Genomic DNA, 24,671 nt, shown 5'->3' with positions numbered 1-24,671 from the left:
TTGGGGGGAATTTTGGCTCAGTGCCTAGCTATCCCCGTGAGTCAGGACAGCCCCTGGTGGAACTGGGAGTCAGAATTGCAGTTCTGCTGTTCATTTGTTACCTGAAAGTCCACAGACAAGTTGTCTAACCTCTCTGGTTTTCTTCATCAGCTGGTAGTATTTATCGGTTGTAGGATTCATGTCAGGCTCAGATGAGAAAAGAGTATAAAAGCCACTTACCAATTTTTCTTTTTTGTTTTTTAATTTCAGAAATGTTCTTTTGGGGCCAGAGTCTGGGTATCTATGAATGCAAATCCGTGTTTGTTCACAACTAAGCCCAGCTGAGACGATCACTTTTCTGTAGGCCATTTGCCCAGGTAATAATTTTTTTTTTAACAGGAGTTCAGACCACCAAGGTAAGTGCAATGATGGAAACGTGCAGAGTCCTGAAAGATAGAGAAGAAGGTCATCAGAGACAGACTGGAAGAGAGGATGGGTCGGACAGGCCCCCTCAGACGTGGTGACACTCAGGGAGGGCTTGCACACTGGTTGTTCTCAAATCCAGCTTTCTCTTGGAATCTTAGTGGAGTTCTTTAAAAGGGGAACAATTTTATCCATAGGATCTCTTCTGCTTTTTTAAGTTCCTGAGGTAAGTCTGATGTGCATTCACAGTTAAGAACCAGGCAGAGGTGTGAGGGTGGGTTTTCAAGGCTGACGGATGAGCTTCCATAAAGGCAGGGAATACCAGTCACCATGAATGGTTTTAGGAAGAGCGAGTGAAGGGAGGTAAGTGTGGAAGGAAAGAAATGATGTGGAAGATGGATTATCGAGGACCTTATGTATGTTGAGCTCAGCAATTTGAATTTTATCCAAACACTGGAGGAGAAGTCACTTGTGCTTTTGAAGTCCAGTTTGGGCTTTGGGCTCCTGGCAGCATTTTGGAGGAAGAATTGGTGGCAATCAACCAAGAGGCAGAGAAATTATTGAGGCTTCTTCAGTAATCCAGGCAAATAATGAAAATGTATTGAATTAAAGCAGTGGTGGTTGCACTGAGAAGAAAGTAGAGACGTAATTAAGGGGTAGGCTCTAGATATCAGAGACTGCAGCTGAGGTAGAAGGAGAGTGTAGGATAATTCCTAAGTTACTGGTTTGAAAACTGAATGGACAGTAATGCCATCAACAAGGGAATATAGAACAGATAACAGATTTAAGGGAAGGACTTTGTTGGGTTCTGGTCATGTTTACTTGGAGGTACCTGTCAGACATGTGAGCAGAGATACAGTATATGCAGTTGGATGTTGAATATATCTGTCTGGAATTCTAGGCTCTGCTGTCATTTATTGAGTAGGTGGAACACGTGCATCATTGCATTAAGTTTGTGTTTTTTGGTTTTTTTTTTTTTTTTTTTTTTGAGACAGTCTCATTGTCAGCAAGGCTGGAGTGCAGTGGCTCGATCTCAGCTCACTGCAACCTCTGACTCCTGGGTTCAAGCCTCCCGAGTAGCTGGGAGTACAGGAGTGCACCACCACACCCAGCTCATTTTTGTATTTTTCATAGAGACGGGGTTTCACCATGTTGGCCAGGTTGGTCTCGATCTGTTGACCTCATGATTCTCCTGCCTTGGTCTCCCAAAGTGCTGTGATTACAGGTGTGAGGCACTGCACCCTGCTTGCATTAAGTTTTACAATACATTCTCAGTCTTTGGGCAGCTTCAATATAGGCAGTAGTTGAAGCAGTGGTTTGAAGTGGGTCACCCAGAAAGGGAATACTGAATGAATAGGTTAGAATTCTCAGGACAAGCCTTTGAAAACTTTAATATTTATATGAGTAACAAAGGCAGGGTTGTAATTATGAAGGAGACTGAGTAGAAGTGTCAAAAAATGGTGTAGCTAAAGAAAGCATGGGCAACATTTTCATATGCTTCAGCAGAGTCAAGTTGAGAACCTATTGGATTGGTAATGTAGAGATTATTAGGGACTTAATGTTCCGTAGAGTGTAAGGGTAGAAGTCAGAGTGCAAAGGAACTGAAGAAGTGGGAGCTAGTGAATCTAAACTTCCAGATGTTTAGCTGAGAAGTGTAGAAGAAAGAGATTTTTTTTAGGTTTATTTATTTAGAGAAGGAGTTTCACTCTGTCTCCCATGCTGGAGTGCAGTGGCACGATCTTGGCTCACTGCAACCTCCACCTCCTGGATTCAAGCGATTCTCCTGCCTCAGCCTCCCGAGTAGCTGGGATTACAGGCGCTCACCATCACGCCCGAATCATTTTTGTATTTTTAGTAGAAACGGGGTTTCACCATGTTGACCAGGCTGGTCTTGAACTCCTGACCTCAGATGATCCACCAGGCTCGACCTCCCAAAGTGCTGGGATTACAGGTGTGAGCTACTGCACCCCGCCAGAAGAAAGAGATTGTTATCTGAAGTTTCTGGCTAGCTAATATTGAGAAATTGATAGCCTAAGGATAAGACTAGAAAATTACAGTTATACCTATGGTGAAGCATCCTGTATTTTTGGTTTTGACAAATTAGCTCTTTTTAGTGAGTGCTCATAGAGTTGCTTTTGTTTGAGTTTATTTTGGTTTTGCAACTTGAGTATTGTCTGGACACACCCATTTCTCATTCAGTAATGATTCCAAGTGGTTACAGGCTGATGAAACTGACAACATAGACCTCAAGAAGAACTGAGTTGTACAGAAGCTTAACAGGATTCACAGTCATTTAGAAGCAATAATTTTCCTCTTAAAAGACAAAATATTCCCTATTGGGATTTCCTGGGCTTAGCCATTAGGCCAGTGATGATTTTAAATTTGGAGAGTAAACCACATACATGTGGCCTTTTGAAGAGGAACCACAGAGCATATATTCTGTTGTGCTCCGCAGCAGCATTTTCTGTATCTTCTAGGGTCTACGACTCTTACCTATTTGGCAGTAACTCCCATATACTTTGAGAAAATTTAGCCTTGCTTTTTGGGATGTGGAAATAAGCTAGCTCTCTGAGTGAAATAAAAAGCAAATTCTGTGATTTTCTTAGTAGAAGATTTCTTTTGTTGTCTCCTTTGTTAGTAATTATTTTAAAGTACATGACATTTAGAGCTTCAAGTAAGGTAAGTGGGAAGAAAAGTACACAATGTTTTATTTGCATGGTAGTCCCACTTAAGTGGGACTTAAATTGAAAAAAAAACTGCAGTCTGTTAGCTGCTGAAGTCATCCTTAAAACGGTGTTTGAGAAATCTATCAAGTTTCACTTTCTGTTCTTATGTCTTCTAAGTTCGCTTTCCTTATTGAACTAGGTCACTGGAAAAAAACAGCTTCTGCAAACTGTTAATTTACTAGTTGTGTGATGTGGGCCTTTTAGGTTTAACTAATTCTTCTTTTGAAGAAAATTTAAATTCTGCAGAAATATATTGAAGATCTTATCTCTTGTTACTTGGCATTTCCTAGTCTGCAGTGCCCTTGTACTAGGTAGGCATTAATAATATGTAATTGAATTAGGGTTAGTGTCAGGAAAGGGCAGGACTCTGCAGCTATAACTACATACTCTTTTTTTATTTTTAAACTTCCTTCGATGAGAACTGGGTAACATATTATCCTGTTCCTCTGCTTTCAGGAGGCTCCTAATGTAGAACTTAATGAAATTAAATTCCTTCTAAATAGGTTTTGATTTCTCTTTTTTTTGAATTCTCGTTTTTAAATGTCCTTTTGTGTATGTACTTTAATGTTGAAAGCTACCCTAAATTCTTTTTAGAACCATGAAGAAAGTATACCTCTTCAAAAGCATAAGTAAAAGTAATATTGGCCAGGCGCGGTGTCTCATGCCTGTAATCCCAGCACTTTGGGAGGCCGAGGTGGGTGGATCACCTGAGATCAGGAGTTCGAGTCCAGCCTGACCAACATGGTGAAACCTCGTCTCTATTTTTTAAGAAAAAAAAAAATTGTTTTTTAATAGAAAAGTAATATTAAATAAATTTTAAAAATCAATTCGTGTGACTAACATATTTGATATGCTTATGCATTTCTGAATAATTATTTGTGAGTATAAGAAAAAACTTAAGAATTTTTAAATTTTTTTTTTTTTTTTGAGACGGAGTCTCACTCTGTAGCCCAGGCTGGAGTGCCTTGGCGCAATCTCGGCTCACTGTAACCTCTGCCTCCTGGGTCCCAGTTCAAGCAATTCTCCTGCCTCAGCCTCCCGGGTAGCTGGGATTACAGACGTGCACCACCATGCCCAATTAATTTTTGTATTTTTAGTAGAGACGGGGTTTCACCATGTTGGCCAGGCTGGTCTTGAACAATCCTGACCTCGTCCTCTGCCTGCCTCGGCCTCCCAAAGTGCTGGGATTACAGGCATGAGCCATTGTGCCTGGCTAAGGATTTTTAAAAATCACTTTATTTTAGGTACTAGCTTTATGCCACAGAAGCCTCAGCAGCCAAGACTAATTTCTGTTGAGGTGTTTCAGATTTCCCATTGGTAAAGATTATATGTTCTGAATTTTAGGGTGATGGTGATACTCAGTTTAAAAATCTCACACTGCCCCATTTCCATTCCTACATATTCAGTATCTTCACTTAGGTTCCTTTTTTTTTTTTGAGACGCAGTATCACTCTGTCACCCAGGCTGGTGTGCAGTGACACAGTCTTGGCTTATTTGCAACCTCTGCCTCCCAGGTTCAAGTGATACTCCTGACTCAGCCTCTCGAGTAGCCGGGATTACAGATGTGCATCACAATGGCCAGCTAATTTTTGTATTTTTTTTAGTAGAATTGGGGTTTTGCCATGTTGGTCAGGCTGGTCTTGAACTTTTGACCTAAAGCTATCTGCCCACCTCAGCCTCCCAAAGTGCTGGGATTACAGGCATGAGCCACTGTGCCCAGCCTACTTAGGTTTCTTTTTTTTTTTTTCTTTTTTTGAGACGGAGTTTCGCTCTTGTTACCCAGGCTGGAGTGTAATGGCGCGATCTCGGCTCACCGCAACCTCCGCCTCCTGGGTTCAAGCAATTCTCCTGCCTCAGCCTCCCGAGTAGCTGGGACTACAGGCATGCACCACCATGCCCCGCTAATTTTTGTATTTTTAGTAGAGATGGGATTTCACCATGTTGACCAGGATGGTCTTGATCTCTTGACCTCGTGATCCACCCGCCTCGGCCTCCCAAAGTGCTGGGATTATAGGCGTGAGCCACTGCTCCTGGCCTGCCTACTTAGGTTTCTTAACCTTCTTCTAACCTTCTTTCTCCTTGAATGGAGACTTTTTAAACATTTTAAAAAATTGTCCCTCCTGTGAATTTTAATACCACCAATGTATTGTGTATCTCTTTATGTACTATGTGTATATCTGAGCTTTATACCTAAAAACAGTAGGACTGTTTTTTTTTTTTTTTTTTTTTTTTTAAGACAGTCTTGCTCTGTTGCTTGGGCTGGAGTGCGGTGGTGCAATCTCAGTTCATTGTAACCTCTGCCTCCTGTGTTCACGTGACTCTCCTGCCTCAGCCTCTCAAGTAGCTGGGATTACAGGCGCACACCACCACACCGGGCTAATTTTTTGTATTTTTAGTAGAGACAGGGTTTCGCTATGTTGGCCAGGCTGGTCTCAAACTTCTGACCTTGTGATCTGCCCGCCTCGGCCTCCCAGAGTGCTGGGATTACAGGCATGAGCCTCTGCGCCCAGCCTGGAATGCTTTTATCAGGAAGATTTGTCTCGCTTATTTGTTCAGTAATTTATTTATGTCAGTATGGCTTCATGTGTATTTTATACTTTGGGTAATAATCCCATATTATTTATTTTTTTCACATGTTTTAGCTTTAGCCACGGAGACTATTTCAGGTTGACGTTCTGGTATTACAAGTTCCTCCAGGTCTACTTATTTTTCCTGTCCCAGCTGATTGATTATATTATCAGTGCAGACATTTGCTTTTTATTTAGCCAATACACTGTTTACTAACTGAGCTTTCTGTTAGCTTTTATATGCATTTAGTTATAGAGATAAAAATACAGGGTCTTAGCTTATTTTTATTATACTTCATTGGAATTGGAGACCTTTTGGGATTCTGGCTTATACCCTGTTTGCTGATCTTCTCAGTTTCATGCTGTCTCTATTTCTGATAAACCTGCCTTATGTAACTTTTTTTGTTTTTGAAACTGTCTCACTCTGTCATCCAGACTGGAGTGCAGTGGCACGATACCACCTCTCTGCAACCTCTGCATCCTGGGCTCAAGCGATTCTCCTGCTGCAGCCTGGACTGACCTCGGTCTACAGATGTGCACCACCACACCTGGCTTATTTTTTGTATTTTTGGTAGAGACAGGGTTTTGCCATGTTGGTCAAGCTGGTCTCGAACTCCTGACCTCAGGTGATCTGCCTGCCTTGGCTTCCCAAATTACTGGGATTACAGGCATAAGCCACCACACCCAGCTATATTTGCCATGTATATCTTCATTCAAATTTTTGACAAATTTAGTTCTTGGGATTTTCTTCCTGCTACTGTCTTGTTACTTTGCTCTCTGAAATTGCTAGGATTTGGAAGGTTATTTCATTTTAACCCTTTCACTTTTGAATTTGTAGAGGCTATGATGTTGTTATAAAAACAAAAAGTTGAAGAAGGTAAAAAACTATTAATCTAAAAAGTATTAATTAATCTTAGTAGTGCAATAGGTTGTTAGCATTTGTAGTTGTCAGAGTTACAGTGCATTGAGGAGCAGTGAGTTACGGGCAACAGTTCATGCATATATGCAAGTTCAAGTGTCCGTGCTTTCAGAACGAGAAAATCCCTCTCTCTGTGTCAACCTGAGTAATGAGATTCAGGCAATATGATTAAATATTGTTTATTTGAACATAAAGTTTGAGGATGGCCAGCTGGGATGATCTAGACTCCAGAAGATAGAGTCAATGCTCTGAAGTGGAGAGGTTTTGAGGGTCATTTATATAGGCAAGGTCTGAGGAAGCTTAACAGGATTTTAATGTTTTCTACACAAGGCTAGTTCCTAGTTATAGCAATTTAATGGGTTATAGGCAGTGTTCCTTTTGGGAAGGGTATATTTAACCTTTCACCTTAAGGATGTAGTAGTCCAGGGGTCTTTTATCCCAGTCAGTAGATCTTTTATTGCATATGACATCTAGTCAGAGCCGGGAACAAGAAAGTAACAAAGTTAACCTATAACAGGAGGTCAGGCTGCATTACTTGATCTCCAAAGTCAACCTTCTGCAGGGCCTAATTTTTAGAAGCCCTCAGTAGACAGCTCTCCATTTGCTTTCACATCTATATGAGTTTTTGTTATTGGCACAAGTTAATATTTATGGATTTTTGTTTCCAGAGATTTCTGGAATGTGGTTACTGGGAATGTGAAAGGTTTCCGGAGCTTTTGAGTTTGCCTCCAATACATTACTGGAACACTCCAAAATCTGTACTTTGAAAATATTGATAAGTCTGGGTTTCTGTATATTTTCTATCAGTACTATGTAGTTTTGATACTGCTCTGTAGCACAACTTTGTATTGCCAGATGATACTTATTCCTAATGCAATGCTTTTACTTCTCTGTATTTTTCTTTTTCTTTTTTTTTTGAGACAGAGTTTCACTCTGTCACCCAGGCTGGAGTGCAGTGACGTGGCTTGGCTTGCTGCAACCTCTGCCTCCTGAGTTCAAGCAATTCTCCTGCCTCAGCTTCCTGAGTAGCTGGGATTATAGGCGCCTGCCACCATGCCTGGCTAATTTTTGTATTTTTAGTAGAAATGGGGTTTCACCATGTTGGCCAGGCTGGTCTCAAACTCCTGACCTTGTGATCCACCTGCCTTGACCTCCCAAAGTGCTGGGATTATAGGCGTGAGCCACTGGGCCCAGCCCTCTGTATTTTTCATGTGTTAAAAGTAGAAGGATTTTATGAGTTTAGTCAGTTCAGTGATTGATAAGCCAGCCAGCAGAACATTTGGGCTGTAGCGGCACATTTTAAATTGAAGACCAGGGTCACAAGTTGGAAGTGTGTCTATTCTTCACACACAGTAGACCTGAAGTTGGTTTTTTTCTTGATGTTATTTTTTCTGGCTGTAGGTACAGAATGAGCACATGTTGTTGGTGTACACCAGGTGGTGTTTCCACCACTGACTTCCTAAAGCACTATGCGTCCAACACTCGATCCAGCGAATTTCAAACAGCCAATGAAGACCTCTGCTACTGCTTAGAGTGTGTGGCTGAATACCACAAAGCAAGAGATGAATTGCCATACTTGCACGAGGTAATTTATATTAGATGGACAATATTTTTCAGAGCTCGATAGCTAGAACAGAATAAGTTTGGACACTTGGGAAGTATTTAGAAAAATGATGATATGATTTCAACTTTGTGGGGTTTTTTTGTTTTTTTTGTTTTTGTTGTTGTTGTTAGAGATGGAGTCTTGCTCTGTCACTCAGGCTAGAGTGCAGTGGTGTGATTATACTTACATCATTTTACACATTTGAGTGTATTCTTAGGACAAATTCCTGAAAGCGGAAGTGCTGTCTCTTGATTTTCCATGGGCCACATGGGTTTTTCATAGTTTGTTTTGCTATGTTTTGGAGACAAGGTCTTTGCTCTGTTGCCCAGGCTGGAAGTGCAGTGGTGTGATCACGGTTCACTGCAGTCTCAACCTTCTGGACTCAAGCTATCCTCCCACCTCATCCTCCTGAGTAGCTGGGACCATGGGCATGTGCCAGTATGCTCAGCTAATTAAAAAAATTTTTTTTTGTAGAGACAAGTTCTATTTTGCCCAGGCTGGTCCTGAACTCCTGAGCTCAAGTGATTCTTGCGCCTTGGCCCCCCAGTGTTGGAATTATAGGCATAACCCACTGTGCCTGGCCAACTTTGAAGGTTAACCCATTGTCTGGTATATAGTAGGTACTGAGTAAATGTTTAGCACTGATGGAATCGAAACCTGGAACAGAATTTTATGATCTGTCACTTTTAGTCATTTTGGTATAAAATAATTTTATGAAATAGAGTCATTGGGAGGAGATTTGTTTATTAATTTTTTGGTCAGTGCTATAATACATGCATGTATCTGAATGGCTTGGGTTTTTGTTTCCCCACCCGCCCCAACCCAGCCACCCCTCGGGTTTTTTTTAATTGGAAATAATAAATTCTTTTTTTAATGGGCAAATGGCATAAACCTCTAAGGGGAAGTATATTTTCCAGTCATAATAACCAAAGTGAAAGATATAATTCTAAATACGTGGCTTTGAATATTTGGTTTGTTTATTTGATGAAAAACAGAACGTAGGCCATAGAGATATATACAGTATATAGAGGAGAGGATGATTAGTTATGGATTGGTGTTGAGAAACTTGCATTTTGTAAAGTTTTCTAATAATAAAGCTATCCAGCATATTTATACTATATGCTGGGCTAAGGTAGTTAGCTATGGCTGGAATGTAGAAGGGAAGACATAGAAGGGCCTCAGTTTTGCTTTTGGCAGAGAAGCTCCAGCTTCTCTTTTTTTTTTTTTTTAAATATAGTTGATAGTGATGTTGAGAAAAATGTATAGTGATGTATAGAAATGATGTTGAGAAAAATGATAGTGATGTATAGAAAAATTCTACAAGAGAAGTGTTTTAACATCTCATACTATTTTTTTTGTTTCCTTTTTCTCTTAGAGAGAGTGTCACTGTGTCATCCAGGGTGGAGTACAGTGGCACAGTCATAGCTCACTATAGCCTCAGATTCTTGGGCTCAAGTGACTTTCCTGCCTCAGCCTTCAGCGTAGCTAGGACTATAGACATGCACATGACCAGCTAATTTTTCTATTTTTGGTGGCAACAAGGTGTTGCTTTACTGCCCAAGCTGGTCTCGAACTCCTCACCTAAAACAGTCCTACCTCAGCGTCCCAGAATGCTAGGATTACCTGTAAAGATGTGAGCCACTGTGCCTGGCCAGCATCTCATACTATGTGTACTCATTTTTCATAAAAGTGGCCACATTTTAAATACTTTTCTTTAAATCTAAAATATAATCTCTAATACTTTACATTTCAGAATTGTACTTAGGAAAAGGCTTTCTAGGTCATCACATTCAGTGTATTTTGTTGATAATAAGACATAATGCACACTGCCCATTTTATTTTCCTCTAGGTTTTATGGGAGTTAGAAACTTTACGTCTCATAAATCACTTCGAAAAATCCATGAAGGCAGAAATTGGAGATGATGACGAATTATATATAGTAGACAACAATGGGGAGATGCCACTGTTTGACATTACTGGACAAGACTTTGAAAATAAGCTTCGAGTTCCTCTTCTTGAAATACTGAAATATCCTTACTTGCTTCTACATGAACGTGTTAGTGAGTATCTTGGTGGTTCCTCAAGTTATATCAGTTTTATATTATTATAATATTTTAATATTATAAGAATTTAGGCTTATCTGTATTCCATATTTGTTTGCTAAACATATATTTAGGATATATAATTAGGACTTCTTTTTTTCCTCAACATTTTTGTTTTTTTGAGTTCAAACACAGAATACCTATTTTTAGGGGCACAGTTCAAACTTATCTTGTTCAGGGGACAACTGAAGATTGTTTATTGTGTTTTTTAGAGACAGTATCTTGCTCTGTCACCTTGGCTGGAGTGCAGTGGTACAGTCATGGCTTGTTGCAGCCTCTACCTCCTGGGCTCAGGTAATACTGATGCCTGAGCCTTCTGGGTAGCTGGGACTACAGGTGCGTGCCATTGCGCCCAGCTAATTTTATGTTGTATTTTTTGTAGAGATAAGGTTTCACTATGTTGCACTGCCCAGGCTGGTGTCGAATTCCTGGGCTCAAGCAGTCCTCCCACTTCAGCTTCCCAAATTGTTGGGATTCCAAGCACGAGCCACTATTCCTGGCTTCCAACATTTTATTGTGAAAGTTTTTAAACATAGAAAAAGTAAACTATAGCGTGAACACCATATACCCATCAAATAGATTGTACAGTTGTTTTTTGCTGTATTTACATTATCACATATCTGTTCATCTATTCATTCAATTATTGATCATTTTCAATATTGCCGTGCAGGGTGGCTCATGCCTGTAATCCCAGCACTTTGGGAGACTGAGGGAAGCAGATTACCTGAGGTCAGGAGTTGGAGATCGGCCTGGCCAACATAGTGAAACCCATCTCTACTAAAAATACAAAAATTAGCCGGGCATTGTGATGAGCACCTGTAATCCTAGCTACTCAGGAGGCTGAGGCAAGAGAATCTCTTGAACCTGGGAGGCGGAGGTTGCAGTAAGCCAAGATTGTGCCATTGCACTCCAGCCTGGGTGACAGATTGATACTCTGTCTCAAAAAAGTAAAATAATAATTTTTATTCTTGTAGTATATCTGTGGCAGAGTGCTCAGGCTTTGCACTGGTGCCATTTTGGATAGTCCTTTGCTGTGTGGGGCTGTGCTGTCTATTGTAGGATGTGTAGCAGCATCCCTGGCCTCTGTCTACTAAATGGCAGTAGCCTCCCTCTCTCCTTTGTGACAACCAAAAATGTGTCCAGACATTACCGAATATCCCTTTTGGGGGATGGTGAGGTATAAAGTCATCCCTGGTTGAGAGACGCTAATCTGTAGTAATTTTCACTAATCACCATGGTATGGCTTATTATAGCTGTCTAGATTTTGGCTGTTTACATTTGCGTTTCATAATATGAATATCTTGAAAGTAAAGGCATTTCCCTAACCTATCAAATCTAACAATATATATATTTTTAAAGTCTCACTGTTGCCCAGGCTGGAGTGAAGTGGCATGATCTTGGCTCACTGCAACCTCCGCCTCCTGGATTTAAGCAATTTTCCTGCCTCAGCCTCCCGAGTAGCTGGGATTACAGCACACACCACCACACCTGCTAATTTTTTTGTATTTTTAGTAGACACAGGGTTTTGCCATGTTTGCCAGGCTGGTCTCAAGCTCCTGACCTCAAGCGATTCACCCACCTCAGCCTCCTAAAGTGCTGGGATTACAGGCATGAGCCACCGTGCCTGGCTGAAAATAACAATACTAAAATCAGGTTCATTTTCATATTTTCCCAATAGTGGCGAATGTGTTTTTGGCTGATTTGCTGAAATTAGAATCTAGTCAGGGACCACACATTGCATTTGGTTTATAGTTCCTACAGCTCTTTTAATTCTTGTCCAGTCTTCTTAGCCTGGGCAGCATAGCAACACCCTCCCTCCCCTATCTCTACAAAAAAATAAAAATTAGCTGGACATGGTGGCATGTGCCTGTATTCCTAGGTACTCAGGAGGCTGAGGTGGGAGGATTGCTCGAGCCCAGGAGGTTGAGCCTGTAATGAGTCATGGTCGTACCTCTGTCCTTCATCCTGGGCAACAGTGCAAGACCCTGTCTCTAAAAAACCAAAAAATAGTCTTCAGTTGACCCTTGAACTGTGCAGATCCAGTCATACATGGATCTTTTTTCAACCAAAATCGAATAAAAAATACAGTATTCATGGGTTGCAAAACCCACTTCTATGGAGGGTGGACTTTTTGTGTATGCTGGTTTCTCAGGGCCGACTACAGGACTCAGCTATGTGTGGATTTTGGTATACCTGGGTACCCTGGAACCACAGCCATGCATGTACCAACTGCATTTGTACAGAAACCAACATGTACCCTTATCTTTTTTTTGCCACAAGTTTGACTTTTTGAGGAGGGCTTATATTTGCTCTGTAGAATAACACACTTCATGGATTTTTCTGGTTTCTTTCCTGTGCTGTTAACTTGTCTTTCCATTTACCATATTTTCAGTAAACTGAAAAGATATAAAGACATGATTAGACAAGTCAATTTTGTCTAAGTCAATAAATTCAAAGTAACTAGATTGGAAAATTCTGAGACATTTTCAAGTATTTATTAAAGAATAATCTATCCATAAAAGTATATAAGCTTGATTTTTTTTGCAAATTAAACACATTTGTATAGCCAGCATCCAGATCACGCTTCAAAACATTATCAACATCCTGGAAGCTCCCTTCGTGCTTCTCTAGTCATTATATCTCCCCATCCCCAAATCCAACCCCTGTCACTAGTCAAAGAACTATAATATTGAAAATGTAATTTGATAAAGCAATAATGTTTTTTGAAATTTTACAGCTAAAAGTTGATTGATCTGAAAGAGTAAATGGATTGTTCAATAAATGGGAGTGGGACAGCTAGTCATTTAGGGGTAAAGCTGATTTTGTTCCTTGTTTTATATCAGATGAGTCTAGGTGGATCAAAACATAAAATACGCATGGAAATCGACCTATAACCATATGGTTACAGGTCTTCTACACATTCCCTATGGAGATAATTATGCTAAGTGTAAAAAAAGAGATATATTTTAATAAGGTCAGAATAATTTCTGACAACACCCTATGATCAACAGATTTAGTCTTCCAGATATGTAAATATTGTTCCTGCATTTACAATATGAGCATTTTTATGCCTCAGTTTGGGGAAAAAAAAAACACACACACATTTTCATTTATTTACAGAGTAACCCAAGGAGCCTAATTTAGGGAATCTTGATAAGGTGATAAGATTTATATGTTTTACTTAACTTATATTTTTCTCTCTAGATGAGTTATGTGTTGAAGCACTTTGTCGGATGGAACAAGCCAATTGCTCCTTTCAGGTGTTTGACAAACATCCAGGGATCTATTTGTTTTTGGTCCATCCCAATGAAATGGTGAGTATGAGTGCTGGGCGATAGAAGGATATGTTGTACTTTTGTACCTATAGATAGCTGTAATAGAGGTTTTTGGTGTGGATTTTGTTTAAACAGTTTGCTAAGATTTTTCTTGCTTTAAAATTTACTACAGTTAAGTAGAGGGTGCTGTGGGGTAAAGAAGAGGGAATCTGAGCTGAGAGGATAGGGGAATATTTACTGACAGGTGATGCTTGAGCTTAAAAGACAAACAGGAATAACTTGATGCTCTTTCAGTACATTGAATTGAACTCAAGAAGAACTCTTCTCTTGACTTTCTTGCCTGTTTGTCCCACTCCAAACATATGGAAATACTGATTAAAACATTTGAAAATTTATTTTGCAGATAGATGAGAGTTAAAACAAAGGGAGGTATGGAGGGGAACTGGGAAATTCTGGTGCTGGAAATGAAGAAGGACAAAAGCCAGAACAGTGAGCAGGAACAGAACAGATAGCATTGAAACCTGAAATAGCCCTGATGGCTAAGGTCATCTTTTGTGGTAAGACAGTCTGTGCTTCAGGTCTCATGCATAATGCCACCTAGAACTGACTGTGTTAAGCCAGTAGCCAGGAAAAGCTGCTCTGCCAATGTAAGGCAAGAAAAATGGTGGTTTTTAAAAAGCAGCGAATAAAAATCGTGGCGATGGGATTGCCAGTCAAGATGATGGTGAATTTCAGTTTCTTCTGGGCCAAACACATGACAATGATAAAAAAAAATCTGAAAGGAGAAAATAAAAGAGGTATCATCACATTCCTCAAAAGGAAAACCATTTCTGTGGACCAGCAGTGGAACAGAAACACAAAGTAATCAATGAGTAGAAACCTGTAGGCCTGGGTGCCAGTAGGTAGCTGGGGATTCAGCTTGTGCAAGGCAGCAGGAATTAGAAGTATACGCCAAGCAAGGCAAAGAACCAAAGCCAAACTCTGTACTTCAAACAAGGGATGAGCGGATGGAGGGTGCTCCTCTGCCTGTGAAAGAAGGTTGCCAAAGTATTATGAAGGTTCACTGGCTTTTTAAAAGCTGTGTACATATGGAGGAAACAGGTCTTGTCTTGTAACCAGGACTTGGGCCAAGCACTTGCAGTATTGATGACTGAGTCTTCCTCGCCCTTATGTGACCAAAGGTTTTATGTCCTGAGCTGCTGATAGTAGACCTAGATTTGGAGCAGGACTCTGAGGGATGGATAGAAAGCAGCCCAAATTTATATTTAGAAAGGGGACGGGTAGTGGTAGGAGGGACACAGAATTTTCCTCTGTCGGATGAGCTTGCAAACCAAATCCCTAAAACACACATGAAGAAAATGCATGCTCTGACAGAGAGTGAAGACCAGTGCTGTTGGTCCTTTCCCTAAGTTTAACTCTAGAGGAACTTGAAAGAGAAGACGGAGAAAATTTGGAGAAACTGAGTTGACAAGGGCTGGTTTATTTAAAAAAATTTTTAAAATTATTTTTAGTTTTTTATTTTTTGAAATGGAGTCTCACTCTGCTGCCCAGGCTGGAGTGCAGTTGTGCGGTTTCGACTCACTGCAACCTCTGCCTCCCGGGTTCAAGAGATTCTCCTGCCTCAGCCTCCCGAGTAGCTGGGACTACAGGCACGTGCCACCATGCTCGGCTAACTTTTTGTATTTTTAGTAGAGATGGGAGTTCACCATGTTGCCCAGGCTGGTCTTGAACTGCTGACCTTGAGTGATCTGGCTGCTTTGGCCTCCCAAAGTGCTGGAATTACAGGTGTGAACCACCACGTCCAGCTGACGAGCTGTTTTGAAAGGTGAATGTGGTAGATGGGCAGGAGAACATCCTTAGTTGGTGAATTCCTTTTCACTCTGGGGTATTGGCTCCTATCAAGCAGTGCCTATGGGAGGCACTATTGAATTACCTCTCAGAGCGTTTTCCCACAGCCAGAGAATAAAATGGGCTCTGGGAGAATAAAGGAGAAAAGGAACTGTTAAGGTTCTGCTTTCAGTTCTCCTTCATCATTGCCTAAGATGAATAATGCCTGTGTCCAAATCTGTATCAACTAAAAGATCCAATCCAGGTGGAGGTAGGAATGAAATCAGGACAGTGTGTAACCCCTGATGTTTGTGAGGCACTGAGACAAGCAGGTGGAGACCAGTTAACCATGGATAATTGCTTCAGTATCATCCCCTCTCAGTCCCAGGACTGGGGGATTATAGCTCAGTAGCGTCTTCTAATTAACTGCTTCTCGCTGGGAGTAAAGGGTGACTACCTGATTTAGAAAATTAAAATGCAAGGTAGTGAGTGATTACGTTTTTCTGCCTTGGATTTTATCCACCACTCAGCCCTGAATTGATTGGGCATAAGCCAGTCTGGAGTCTAGCCTTCCATAGGCACTGCCTGATAGTAGCCAATACCCCAGAGTGCAAAGGAATTCACAAACTAAAAATAATAGATGTATGAGAAACATAAAGATTTTGGTAGAAGCAGATATATTAAAATACTTGTCCAGTAATTTAAAATTATTATAGTAAATGTACTAGAAGAAATAAGGGAAGATACTAATGTGAAATGAGAACTAGAAAACGTGAGAACCAAGCTAAGTTGTAAGATTGAAAAATGAGCCGGGCGCTGTGGCTCACGCCTGTAATCCCAGCACTTTGGGAGGCCAAGGCGGGTGGATCACGAGGTCAAGAGATCGAGACCATCCTGGTCAACATGGTAAAACCCCGTCTCTACTAAAAATACAAAAAAAATTAGCTGGGCACGGTGGCGCGTGCCTGTAATCCCAGCTACTCAGGCTGAGGCAGGAGAATTGCCTGAACCCAGGAGGTGGAGGTTGCGGTGAGCCAAGATCACGCCATTGCACTCCAGCCTGGGTAACAAGAGCGAAACTCCGTCTCAAAAAAAAAAAAAAAAAAGATTGAAAAATGAGATAATTAAAGCCTTCAGGAGATGGGATAAATAATATAGTGGGTACAGCTAAGAGAACGAGTGACTGAATTAGAAGACCAGAATGAGCAAATCCCTAAGAAAAAGAGAAATAGAAAATATAAAAAGAAAAGCTAAAAGATAAATGGGGGTAGAAGTGGTACTACTAACAAAGATGTAAGATGTCCCAGAAAGAGAAAAATAAAAATTAGGACAAAGAAATACTGGAGATACGGCCTGGCACGGTGGCTCACGCCTGTAATCCCAGCACTTTGGGAGGCCGAGGCGGGTGGATCACCTGAGGTCAGGAGTTCAAGACCAGCCTGGCCAACGTGGTGAAATCCCATCTCTACTAATAATACAAAAAATTAGCTGGGCATGGTGGTGCGTACCTGTAGTCTCAGCTACTCGGGAAGCTGAGGCGGGAGAATCACTTGAACTCAGGAGGCGGAGGTTGTAGTGAGCTGAGATCACAACATTGCACTCCAGCCTGGGCAACAAGAGCGAAACTCCATCTCACAGAAAAAAGGAAAACAAAGAAATACTGGAGATATGAGGGAGATCAATTTCCTGGAATTAAAAAAATAGTAATAAAAGACTGCTGATTAGCATCAAAGAGGAGAGAAAGGAAGAAAGCCCCATACCTACGTAAAATAGTAAAATTTAAGAACATGAAAGACAAATTTGAAAGGTTCTTTAAAGAAAAGATCATACTACACAAAGAAGAATCAGACTGACACCAGATTTGTAGCAGTCACATTGAATGCAGAAAGACAGTGGAGTAGTAGTTTTATAGAGTTCTCAGGGAGAGTTTAAAACTTAAAATTAAATCTGTAGCCAAAGTGATTTAAATATGAGGGCATCATCAAAACCTTTTTAGAGTCTCGCTCTGGCTCACTGCAGTCTCCACCTCCAGGTTCAAGCAATTCTCCTGCCTTAGCCTCCTGAGTAGCTGGGATTACAGGCGCATATTGCCACATCCAGCTAATTTTTTTTGTATTTTTAGTAGAGATGGGGTTTCACCATATTGGCCAGGATAGTTTCAATCTCCTGACCTCATGATCCGCCTGCCTCAGCCTCCCAAAGGGCTGGAATTACAGGCGTGAGCCACTGCACCTGGCTGGCATAATCAAAACATTCTAATGATAGAAGGTCTTAGGAGGTTTGCTGCTCAAAGACCCACACTGAATGAAGTTTTAAAACATACAAGAGAAGAACCCAGCAGTTGTTGCACAAGATACATATAGTTGACTGAAAGCTGTGGTAAAGTTTATTATTTAAAAGAAAAAAGGCTGGGTGCTGTGGCTTCTGCCTATAATCCTGGCACTTTGGGAGGCACAGGAGGAAGGGCCACTTCCGTCCAGGAGTTCAAGGCCAGCCTGGGCAACATAGTGAGACCCTGTCTCTACCAAAAAAAAAAAAAAAAAACCGGGCACGGTGGCTCACACCTGTAATCCCAGCACTTTGGGAGGCCGAGGTGGGTGGATCACGAGGTCAAGAGATCGAAACCATCCTGGTCAACATGGTGAAACCCCGTCTCTACTAAAAATACAAAAAATTAGCTGGGCATGGTGGCGCGTGCCTGTAATCCCAGCTACTCAGGAGGCTGAGGCAGGAGAATTGCCTGAACCCAGAAGGCGGAGGTTGCGGTGAGCTGAGATTGCGCCGTTGCAGTCCAGCCTGGGTAACGAGCAAAACTCCGTCTCAAAAAAAAAAAAAAAAGCCAGGTGCCTGTATTCCTAACTACTTAAGAGTGAGATCCTATCTCAAAATAAATAAATGAATATATGCATGCATTACTAATTCAAAGAAAGTGTGTACACATTGAACATCCCTAATCTCAAAATCCTAAGTGCTCCAAAATCAGAAAGCTGTTTAGTGCTGACATTATGCTCAAAGGAAACACTCATTGGAGCATTTCCGATTAAGGATGCTTAACTGATAAAATAAGCAAGTGTTCCAAAATCTGCCAAAAATCAAAATTTGAAACACTTTTGGTCCAAGCATTTTGAATAAGGGATACTCAACTTATATATCAATAATAACCTTGAGCAGGTGTTATCACCATGACGGGATTGTCAGGTAAGGCGATCAAAGATGTGAGAGCATACAAAGTTTTTATCCTGTTAAGTGCAGAGATAAATTTGAATTATTTTTAGAAGAAATACATTGAAAGAAATAGGAAAAAAAGTTTTTACATAATAAACAGGTTTAAGAGTATCAATGTTAGTGTAAATGGGCTGAATTTGTCGGCTGAAGATTAGATTGGATTACAAAAGTAATAAAAACTAAGTAAGTTCTGTTTCTAAGAGATACATCTAAAATATAAGTGTACAACAAAGGTTGATGTGTAAGAGATGGAAAAAGAACGAATTGGCTGGGCATGGTGGCTCATGCCTGTAATTCCAACAGTTTGGGAGGCCAAGGAGGGTGGATGACTTGAGCTTTGGAGTTTGGGACCAGCCTGGGCAACGTGGCGAACCCCATCTCTACAAAAAAATACAAAAATTAGCTGGGCATGGTGGTGCTTGCCTGTAGTCCCAACAAAAACAAGACTAACATGTTAAAAGTAAATTACAGTCATGAATATGGATGCAAAAATACTAAACAAAATGTTAGAAAATCTCAGCTGGTTCTGTAGCTCATGCCTATAATCCCAGCACTTTGGGAGGTGGAGGCAGGTGGATCACTTGAGGTTAGGAATTCGAGACCAGCCTGGGCAACATGGAGAAACCCCGTCTCTAGTAATAATAGAAAAATTAGCCTGGCGTGGTGGTGGGCGCCTGTAATCCCAGCTACTTGAGAGGCTAAGGCACAAGTATTGCTTGAACCTAGGAGGTAGAGGTTGTAGTGAGCTGAGTTGCGCCACTGCACTCCAACTAGGACAGACAGAGTGAAACTGTGTCTCACAAAAATAAAAATTAAAAGTATAATTTTATTACTTTAACAGATTAAAGCAACCCGGGCAACATGGTGATACTCTGTCTCTCCAAAAAGTAAAAAAAAAATTAGTTGGGCATGGTGGTTTGCACCTGTGGTCCCAGCTACTCTGGTAGCTGAGGCCACCTCCTTGAGCCCAGGAGGTGTTGGTGCCATCGCACCCCAGCTGGGCGACAGAATGAGACCTTGTCTCAAAGACACACAAGGCAGATTAAAGTGGGAGAACCTATGAGCATCTAAATAGATGCAAAAAAAGAACCGTTTGATAAAATTCAGTATTCATTCATGATTTAAAACTCTTAGCAAATTATGAATAGAATGGAATTTCATAATCTAATGAATAGTATCTATAAAAGCTAGAGGAAGCATCAGCATGAACTAACCTTTAATGAAGCATTTCCTTTAAAATCAGGAGTAAGACAAAAGTGCTCACTGTCACATTTGTAAAGAGGTTCTGGTCAATCCAGTAAAGATATTAGAAGACTAAATTAGAGGCATAAGGATTTGAAATGAAAAAATAAAATGCCATTATTTACGTTATTATGATCGTTTCCATAGGAAACCTTCCTAAGTTATGAGCAATAGGAGTTTAACAAGGTGACTAGATGTAAGATGGATTTCTAAAACTCAGTTACGTTTTTAAATAACAGGTAGCCAAAAAACAAGTTTCCATTTATAGTAAATTTTAAAAATATTGAATGGCTACCCATAAATCTCACAAAGATATCAAGACCTCTAAAGGAAGATTATAAAATTTAATTGACAGATGAGAGGGTCTAAATAAATGAAGAGAGACACTTTATACAGCATAGGAAAGCTTAATAACAGAAAGATGCCCATTTCCTCCAAATCAATCTCGTGATTCAGAGCGTTTCTAACAAGTTCCAGCAAGGTTTTTAGCATAATGTGTTAAGATGCTATGAAAAATTTTATATGAAAGAGGAAGGTGCCAAAAGTTATTTCTGAAAAAGAGTAGATAAGGGAGATTGATAAGCAGAACTTACTGTGAAGCTTTAATAATTAGGATGTATAGTCCTAAGACATATATGGACAGACAGATCGGCCAGTGGAATAAAATAGAAAGCTTAAAGAGGCCTACTCTGCCAGGCACGGTGGCTTACACCTGTAGTCCCAGCACTTTGGGAGCCCAAGGCGGGCAGATCATGAGGTTAGGAGTTCAAGACTAGCCTGGCCAACGTGGCGAAACCCCATCTCTACTAAAAATACGAAAATTAGCCAAGCATGGTGGCGAGCACCTATAATCCTAGCTACTCGGGAGGCTGAGGCAGGAGAATCAGTTGAAGCTGGAAGGCAGAGGCTGCAGTGAGGTGAGATCACGCCACTGCACTCCAGCCTGGGCGACAAGAGCGAGACTCCATCTCAAAAAAAAAAAGACCTACTCATTTGGATCTTTGATATTTTAAGGAGACAATGTGTAAGGTCTGTGAGGTGAAGAGGGACTGGAAATGGAGATGATAGGACAGGTGTAGTATATGGAAAGAGAAGTTAGATCCCTACCTCATTATCATAATGATAAAATCTATTCTAAAAACCATAGTTAGGTTCAGTTTTCAAACTCTTAGCAGGAAATAGAGGTGTGTGTCATTCAGACTGTAAGGTGAGGAAAGGTTTGTTGCATTTATTTTTTTTTTGAGACAGGGTCTTGCTCTGTCACCCAGGCTGGAGTGCAGTGGCATGATTACAGCTTACTGCAGCCTCTGCCTCCCAGATTCAAGCAATTCTCCTGCTTCAGCCTCCTGAGTAGTACAAGCCATCCTCCTGCCTCTGCCACCATGCCTGTCTAATTTTTTGTTGCCGCGGTCCAGCTGCAGCAAGGTCCAAGGGGTCCCCGAAGGTGGGCTAGGCGTCGGCGCTGGGCAGCAGAAGAACTACACGACTCGAAGGCTGTGTGAAATCCGCTCTGATTTATTGCGAGTGTCAGTGAGTTTTTATACTTTTATTTTTGGCTTAGATACAGGTCAAGCAGGAAGTTATCTAGGTTATCAGACTTTTGCAGTTACAGAGTTAGACATTAAGTAGACAAAAATCATTTTTGTTTTACTGATTCATTGGTGCAGAAAGTTCATTGGAATAGTTTGCTCCAAAGATAGTTCTGGGAAAGAATTGTCTTGTCCTAATGTGGAATTTTTATGATCTTGATCAAAGGGGTAGTGAGCGCATGACCTATCAGGTGATAGACACTGATGTCAAGCTGAACTTAGTGTACCCCTGACCATACTTTGTGTTTTTTATTTCTTTCCAAAATTTTTTATATCCTGTTTAATTTCCTCATACAAGTCTCCTTTTCCTTGGCAACACTTCTTAAAATATTTTTCTAATTGTTTCAGAATGAATAGTTTCTGTTCTTTAGTGAGTAAGCACCAGGGTTTTGATCGTGCTAAATGCTCCATAAAGCTTAATGTGTGATAGGGAACATGGATACCGTCTTTATTAATCATTCTTATCCCATTTTCATTATAAGCTCCTGTGTAGGGTAGGGGTGGTTCTGGGAACCTAATTACTTTGCTGTTAACATTGGCTCCCTTAGGGGGATACCATAATTTTCCATGTATTTTATAAGCTACCCAGGGTGGTCCTTGAACGCTGGAGATTTTTGTATTCATGCTTCATCACTTGTTTTTCTATTCTTAGGGTGGGTGAGGGAATGACTTTTTCCTGTAGAATTTCTGCCTGTTGTAAATTTAACATAAATTGTTTAATGGTATTTCCAGGCTTAAATTCTTTTCCTATTACATCTAGGATGCTGTGACAGCATTCTGGACATTCGGTGGTCGTGGGTATGTTTGTCGGAGAGGGGCTTTTCAGCATTACGTTAGCTGAGTAATTAATTTTCTGATTAGCAAGAAAGTAGATTAGGCAAACAATTCCCAGGAACCCTCCCACATACCCAAGAAAATTAATCCCCATGCCTCGTCCTTTTCCCAGAAGAAGCTTTCCTTGAAGCCCTCCTCTCCACATCTGGACCTTGTCATGCAATATGGTTGGAAAAGGACGCGGCATTTTGTAGAGATGGGGTTTTGCCATGTTGCCCAGGCTAGTTTTGAACTCTTGTTTCAAGTGCCCCCCCCACCTCAGCCTCCCAAAGTGTTGAGATTACATGCATGAGCTACCATGCCTTGCCTGAGGAAGGGTTTTATAAAAAAGAAACAAAGCATTGATTATGAAATGAAAGTTGATGAACTTGACTATATTAAAATGAAAGTTATTGTTTAAGACACCATAAAGAGAGTGAAAATACTAGTTAAAAATTGGAAAAAGGGCTGGGCCTGGTTGTTCGTGCTTGAAATCTCAGGACTTTAGGAAGCCAGAGCTGGAGGGGATTGCTTGAAGCCTGGAATTCAAGACCAGCCTGAACAACATAGCAAGAACCCATGTCTGCAAAAAAATGTTTTTTTTTTGAGACGTAGTCTCACAGTCATCCAGGCTGTAGCGCAGTAGCGCGATCTCGGCTCACTGCAATCTCTGCCTCCTGGGTTCAAGCAGTTCTGCCTCAGCCTCCCAAGTAGCTGGGACTACAGGCATGTATCACCACGCCCAGCTAATTTTTTAATTTTTATTTTTAGTAGAGACAGGATTTCACCATGTTGGCCAGGATGGTCTCGATCTCCTGACCTCGTGATCTGCCTGCCTCAGCCTCCCAAAGTGCTGGGATTACAGGCATGAGCCACTGCACCTGGCCCACCAAAATTTTTTTTAATTAGATGAGTGTGGAGTTGCACACTTGTAGCCCTACCTACTCAGGAGGCTGAGGTGGGAGGATCACTTGAACCCAGGACGTTGAGGCTTCGAACCCTGATGATGCCAGTGCACTCCAGCCTGAGCAACAGAGTGATACTCTTTCTCAAAAAAAAGTAAGTAGGACTTGGTGCAGTGGCTCACGCTTGTCAGTCCCAGCACTTTGGGAGGCCAAGGCAGGCAGATCACCTGAAGTCAGGTGTTCAAGACCAGCCTGGCCAACATGGTGAAACAACCCATCTCTATTAAATATACAAAAATTAGCTGGGCGTAGTGGCAGGCACCTGTCATCCCAGCTACTTGGGAGGCTGAGGCAGGGAATTGCTTGAACCCAGGAGACGGAGGGTGCAGTGAGCTGAGATCATGCCACTGCATTCCAGCCTGGACAACAGAGCAAGACTCTGTCTCAAAAAAAAAAAGATGATAGTTTCCTAACTCCAGCACTCTCCGTGTTTACTAGTTACCACTTGACATTGCTTATACAGTAATCAAGACTCTTTCCCCCTTCTACCACTTACTATTAGTAAGGACTCATGGATTCCAAAACTTTTTCAGTAGTTTATAATTTGTAGCATATATTGGCATAGAGCTCATACTTTTACTTGTGGGTGGGGTCTGTGTTTTTCCACCTTTTTGACTACAACTTGTAGTGAAAAATGTTTTCCTTGTGTATACCTGTGTATATGTAATAGAAAGTATTTTGTAAAATAATACTTTTACTGTGAAGGATGTACTTAGATATTTTTCTGTTCTATTTAGCTGTTTTTTTTTTTTTTTTTTTGAAACAGTGTCTCGCTCTGTCACCCAGGCTGGAGTGCAGTGGTGCAATCTCAGCACACTGCAGCCTCTACCTCCCAGGTTTAAACAGTTCTCCTGCCTCAGCCTCCCGAGTAGCTGGGACTACAGCCGTGCGCCGCCATACCCAGTTAGTTTTTGTATTTTGTATTTTTAGTAAAAACATGTTGGCCAGGAGGGTCTTGATCTCTTGACCTCGTGATCTGCCTGCCTCGGCTTCCCAAAGTGCTGGGATTACAGGCATGAGCCACCACTCCTGGCCTAGTTTTGTTTTTATTTTTGTGAGATGGATTTTTGCTCTTGTTGCCCAGACTAGAGTGCAGTATTGCGATCTTGGTGCACCGCAACCTCTACCTCCTGGGTTCAAGCGATTCTTCTGCCTCAGCCTCCTGAGTAGCTGGAATTATTGGCATGTGCCACCACGCCTGGCTAATTTTGTATTTTTAGTAGAGATGGGGTTTTACCATGTTGGCCAGGCTGGTGTTGAACTCTCGACCTCAAGTGATCCGCCCGCCTGGGCCTCCCAAAGTGCAGGAATTACAGGAGTTAGCCACAGCAGCCCACCTAGTTTTGTTTTTTAATTTTTTTAAGCCTGGTTGTGAGCACTAAGTTTAATTCAAAGCCTTCAAGAAATACAAAATCA

The 24,671-nt window shown here is 41.2% G+C and overlaps 1 protein-coding gene across 5 annotated transcripts in view; it reads left to right on the top strand.

Moving 5' to 3' along the window:
- Positions 1-24,671, top strand: part of SETX (senataxin) — an 87,223-nt gene that overhangs the window by 1,056 nt on the left and 61,496 nt on the right. For all 5 annotated transcript variants that reach the window (XM_021674095.2, XM_021674098.2, XM_021674097.2 and 2 more), the window contains exons 2-5: positions 250-356; positions 8,016-8,199; positions 10,067-10,277; positions 13,524-13,633. In XM_021674095.2, the coding sequence (XP_021529770.2) occupies positions 8,023-8,199; positions 10,067-10,277; positions 13,524-13,633 (498 nt within the window). In that variant the 5' untranslated portion in view covers positions 250-356; positions 8,016-8,022. The remainder of the gene's footprint in view (positions 1-249; positions 357-8,015; positions 8,200-10,066; positions 10,278-13,523; positions 13,634-24,671) is intronic.

The sequence above is a fragment of the Aotus nancymaae genome, unplaced genomic scaffold (assembly GCF_030222135.1).
Source record: "Aotus nancymaae isolate 86718 unplaced genomic scaffold, 86718_ANA_hifiasm-v0.15.2.pri h1tg000158l, whole genome shotgun sequence".
Classification (NCBI taxonomy): domain Eukaryota; kingdom Metazoa; phylum Chordata; class Mammalia; order Primates; family Aotidae; genus Aotus; species Aotus nancymaae.
This window is presented reverse-complemented; position numbering and strand designations above follow the sequence as displayed.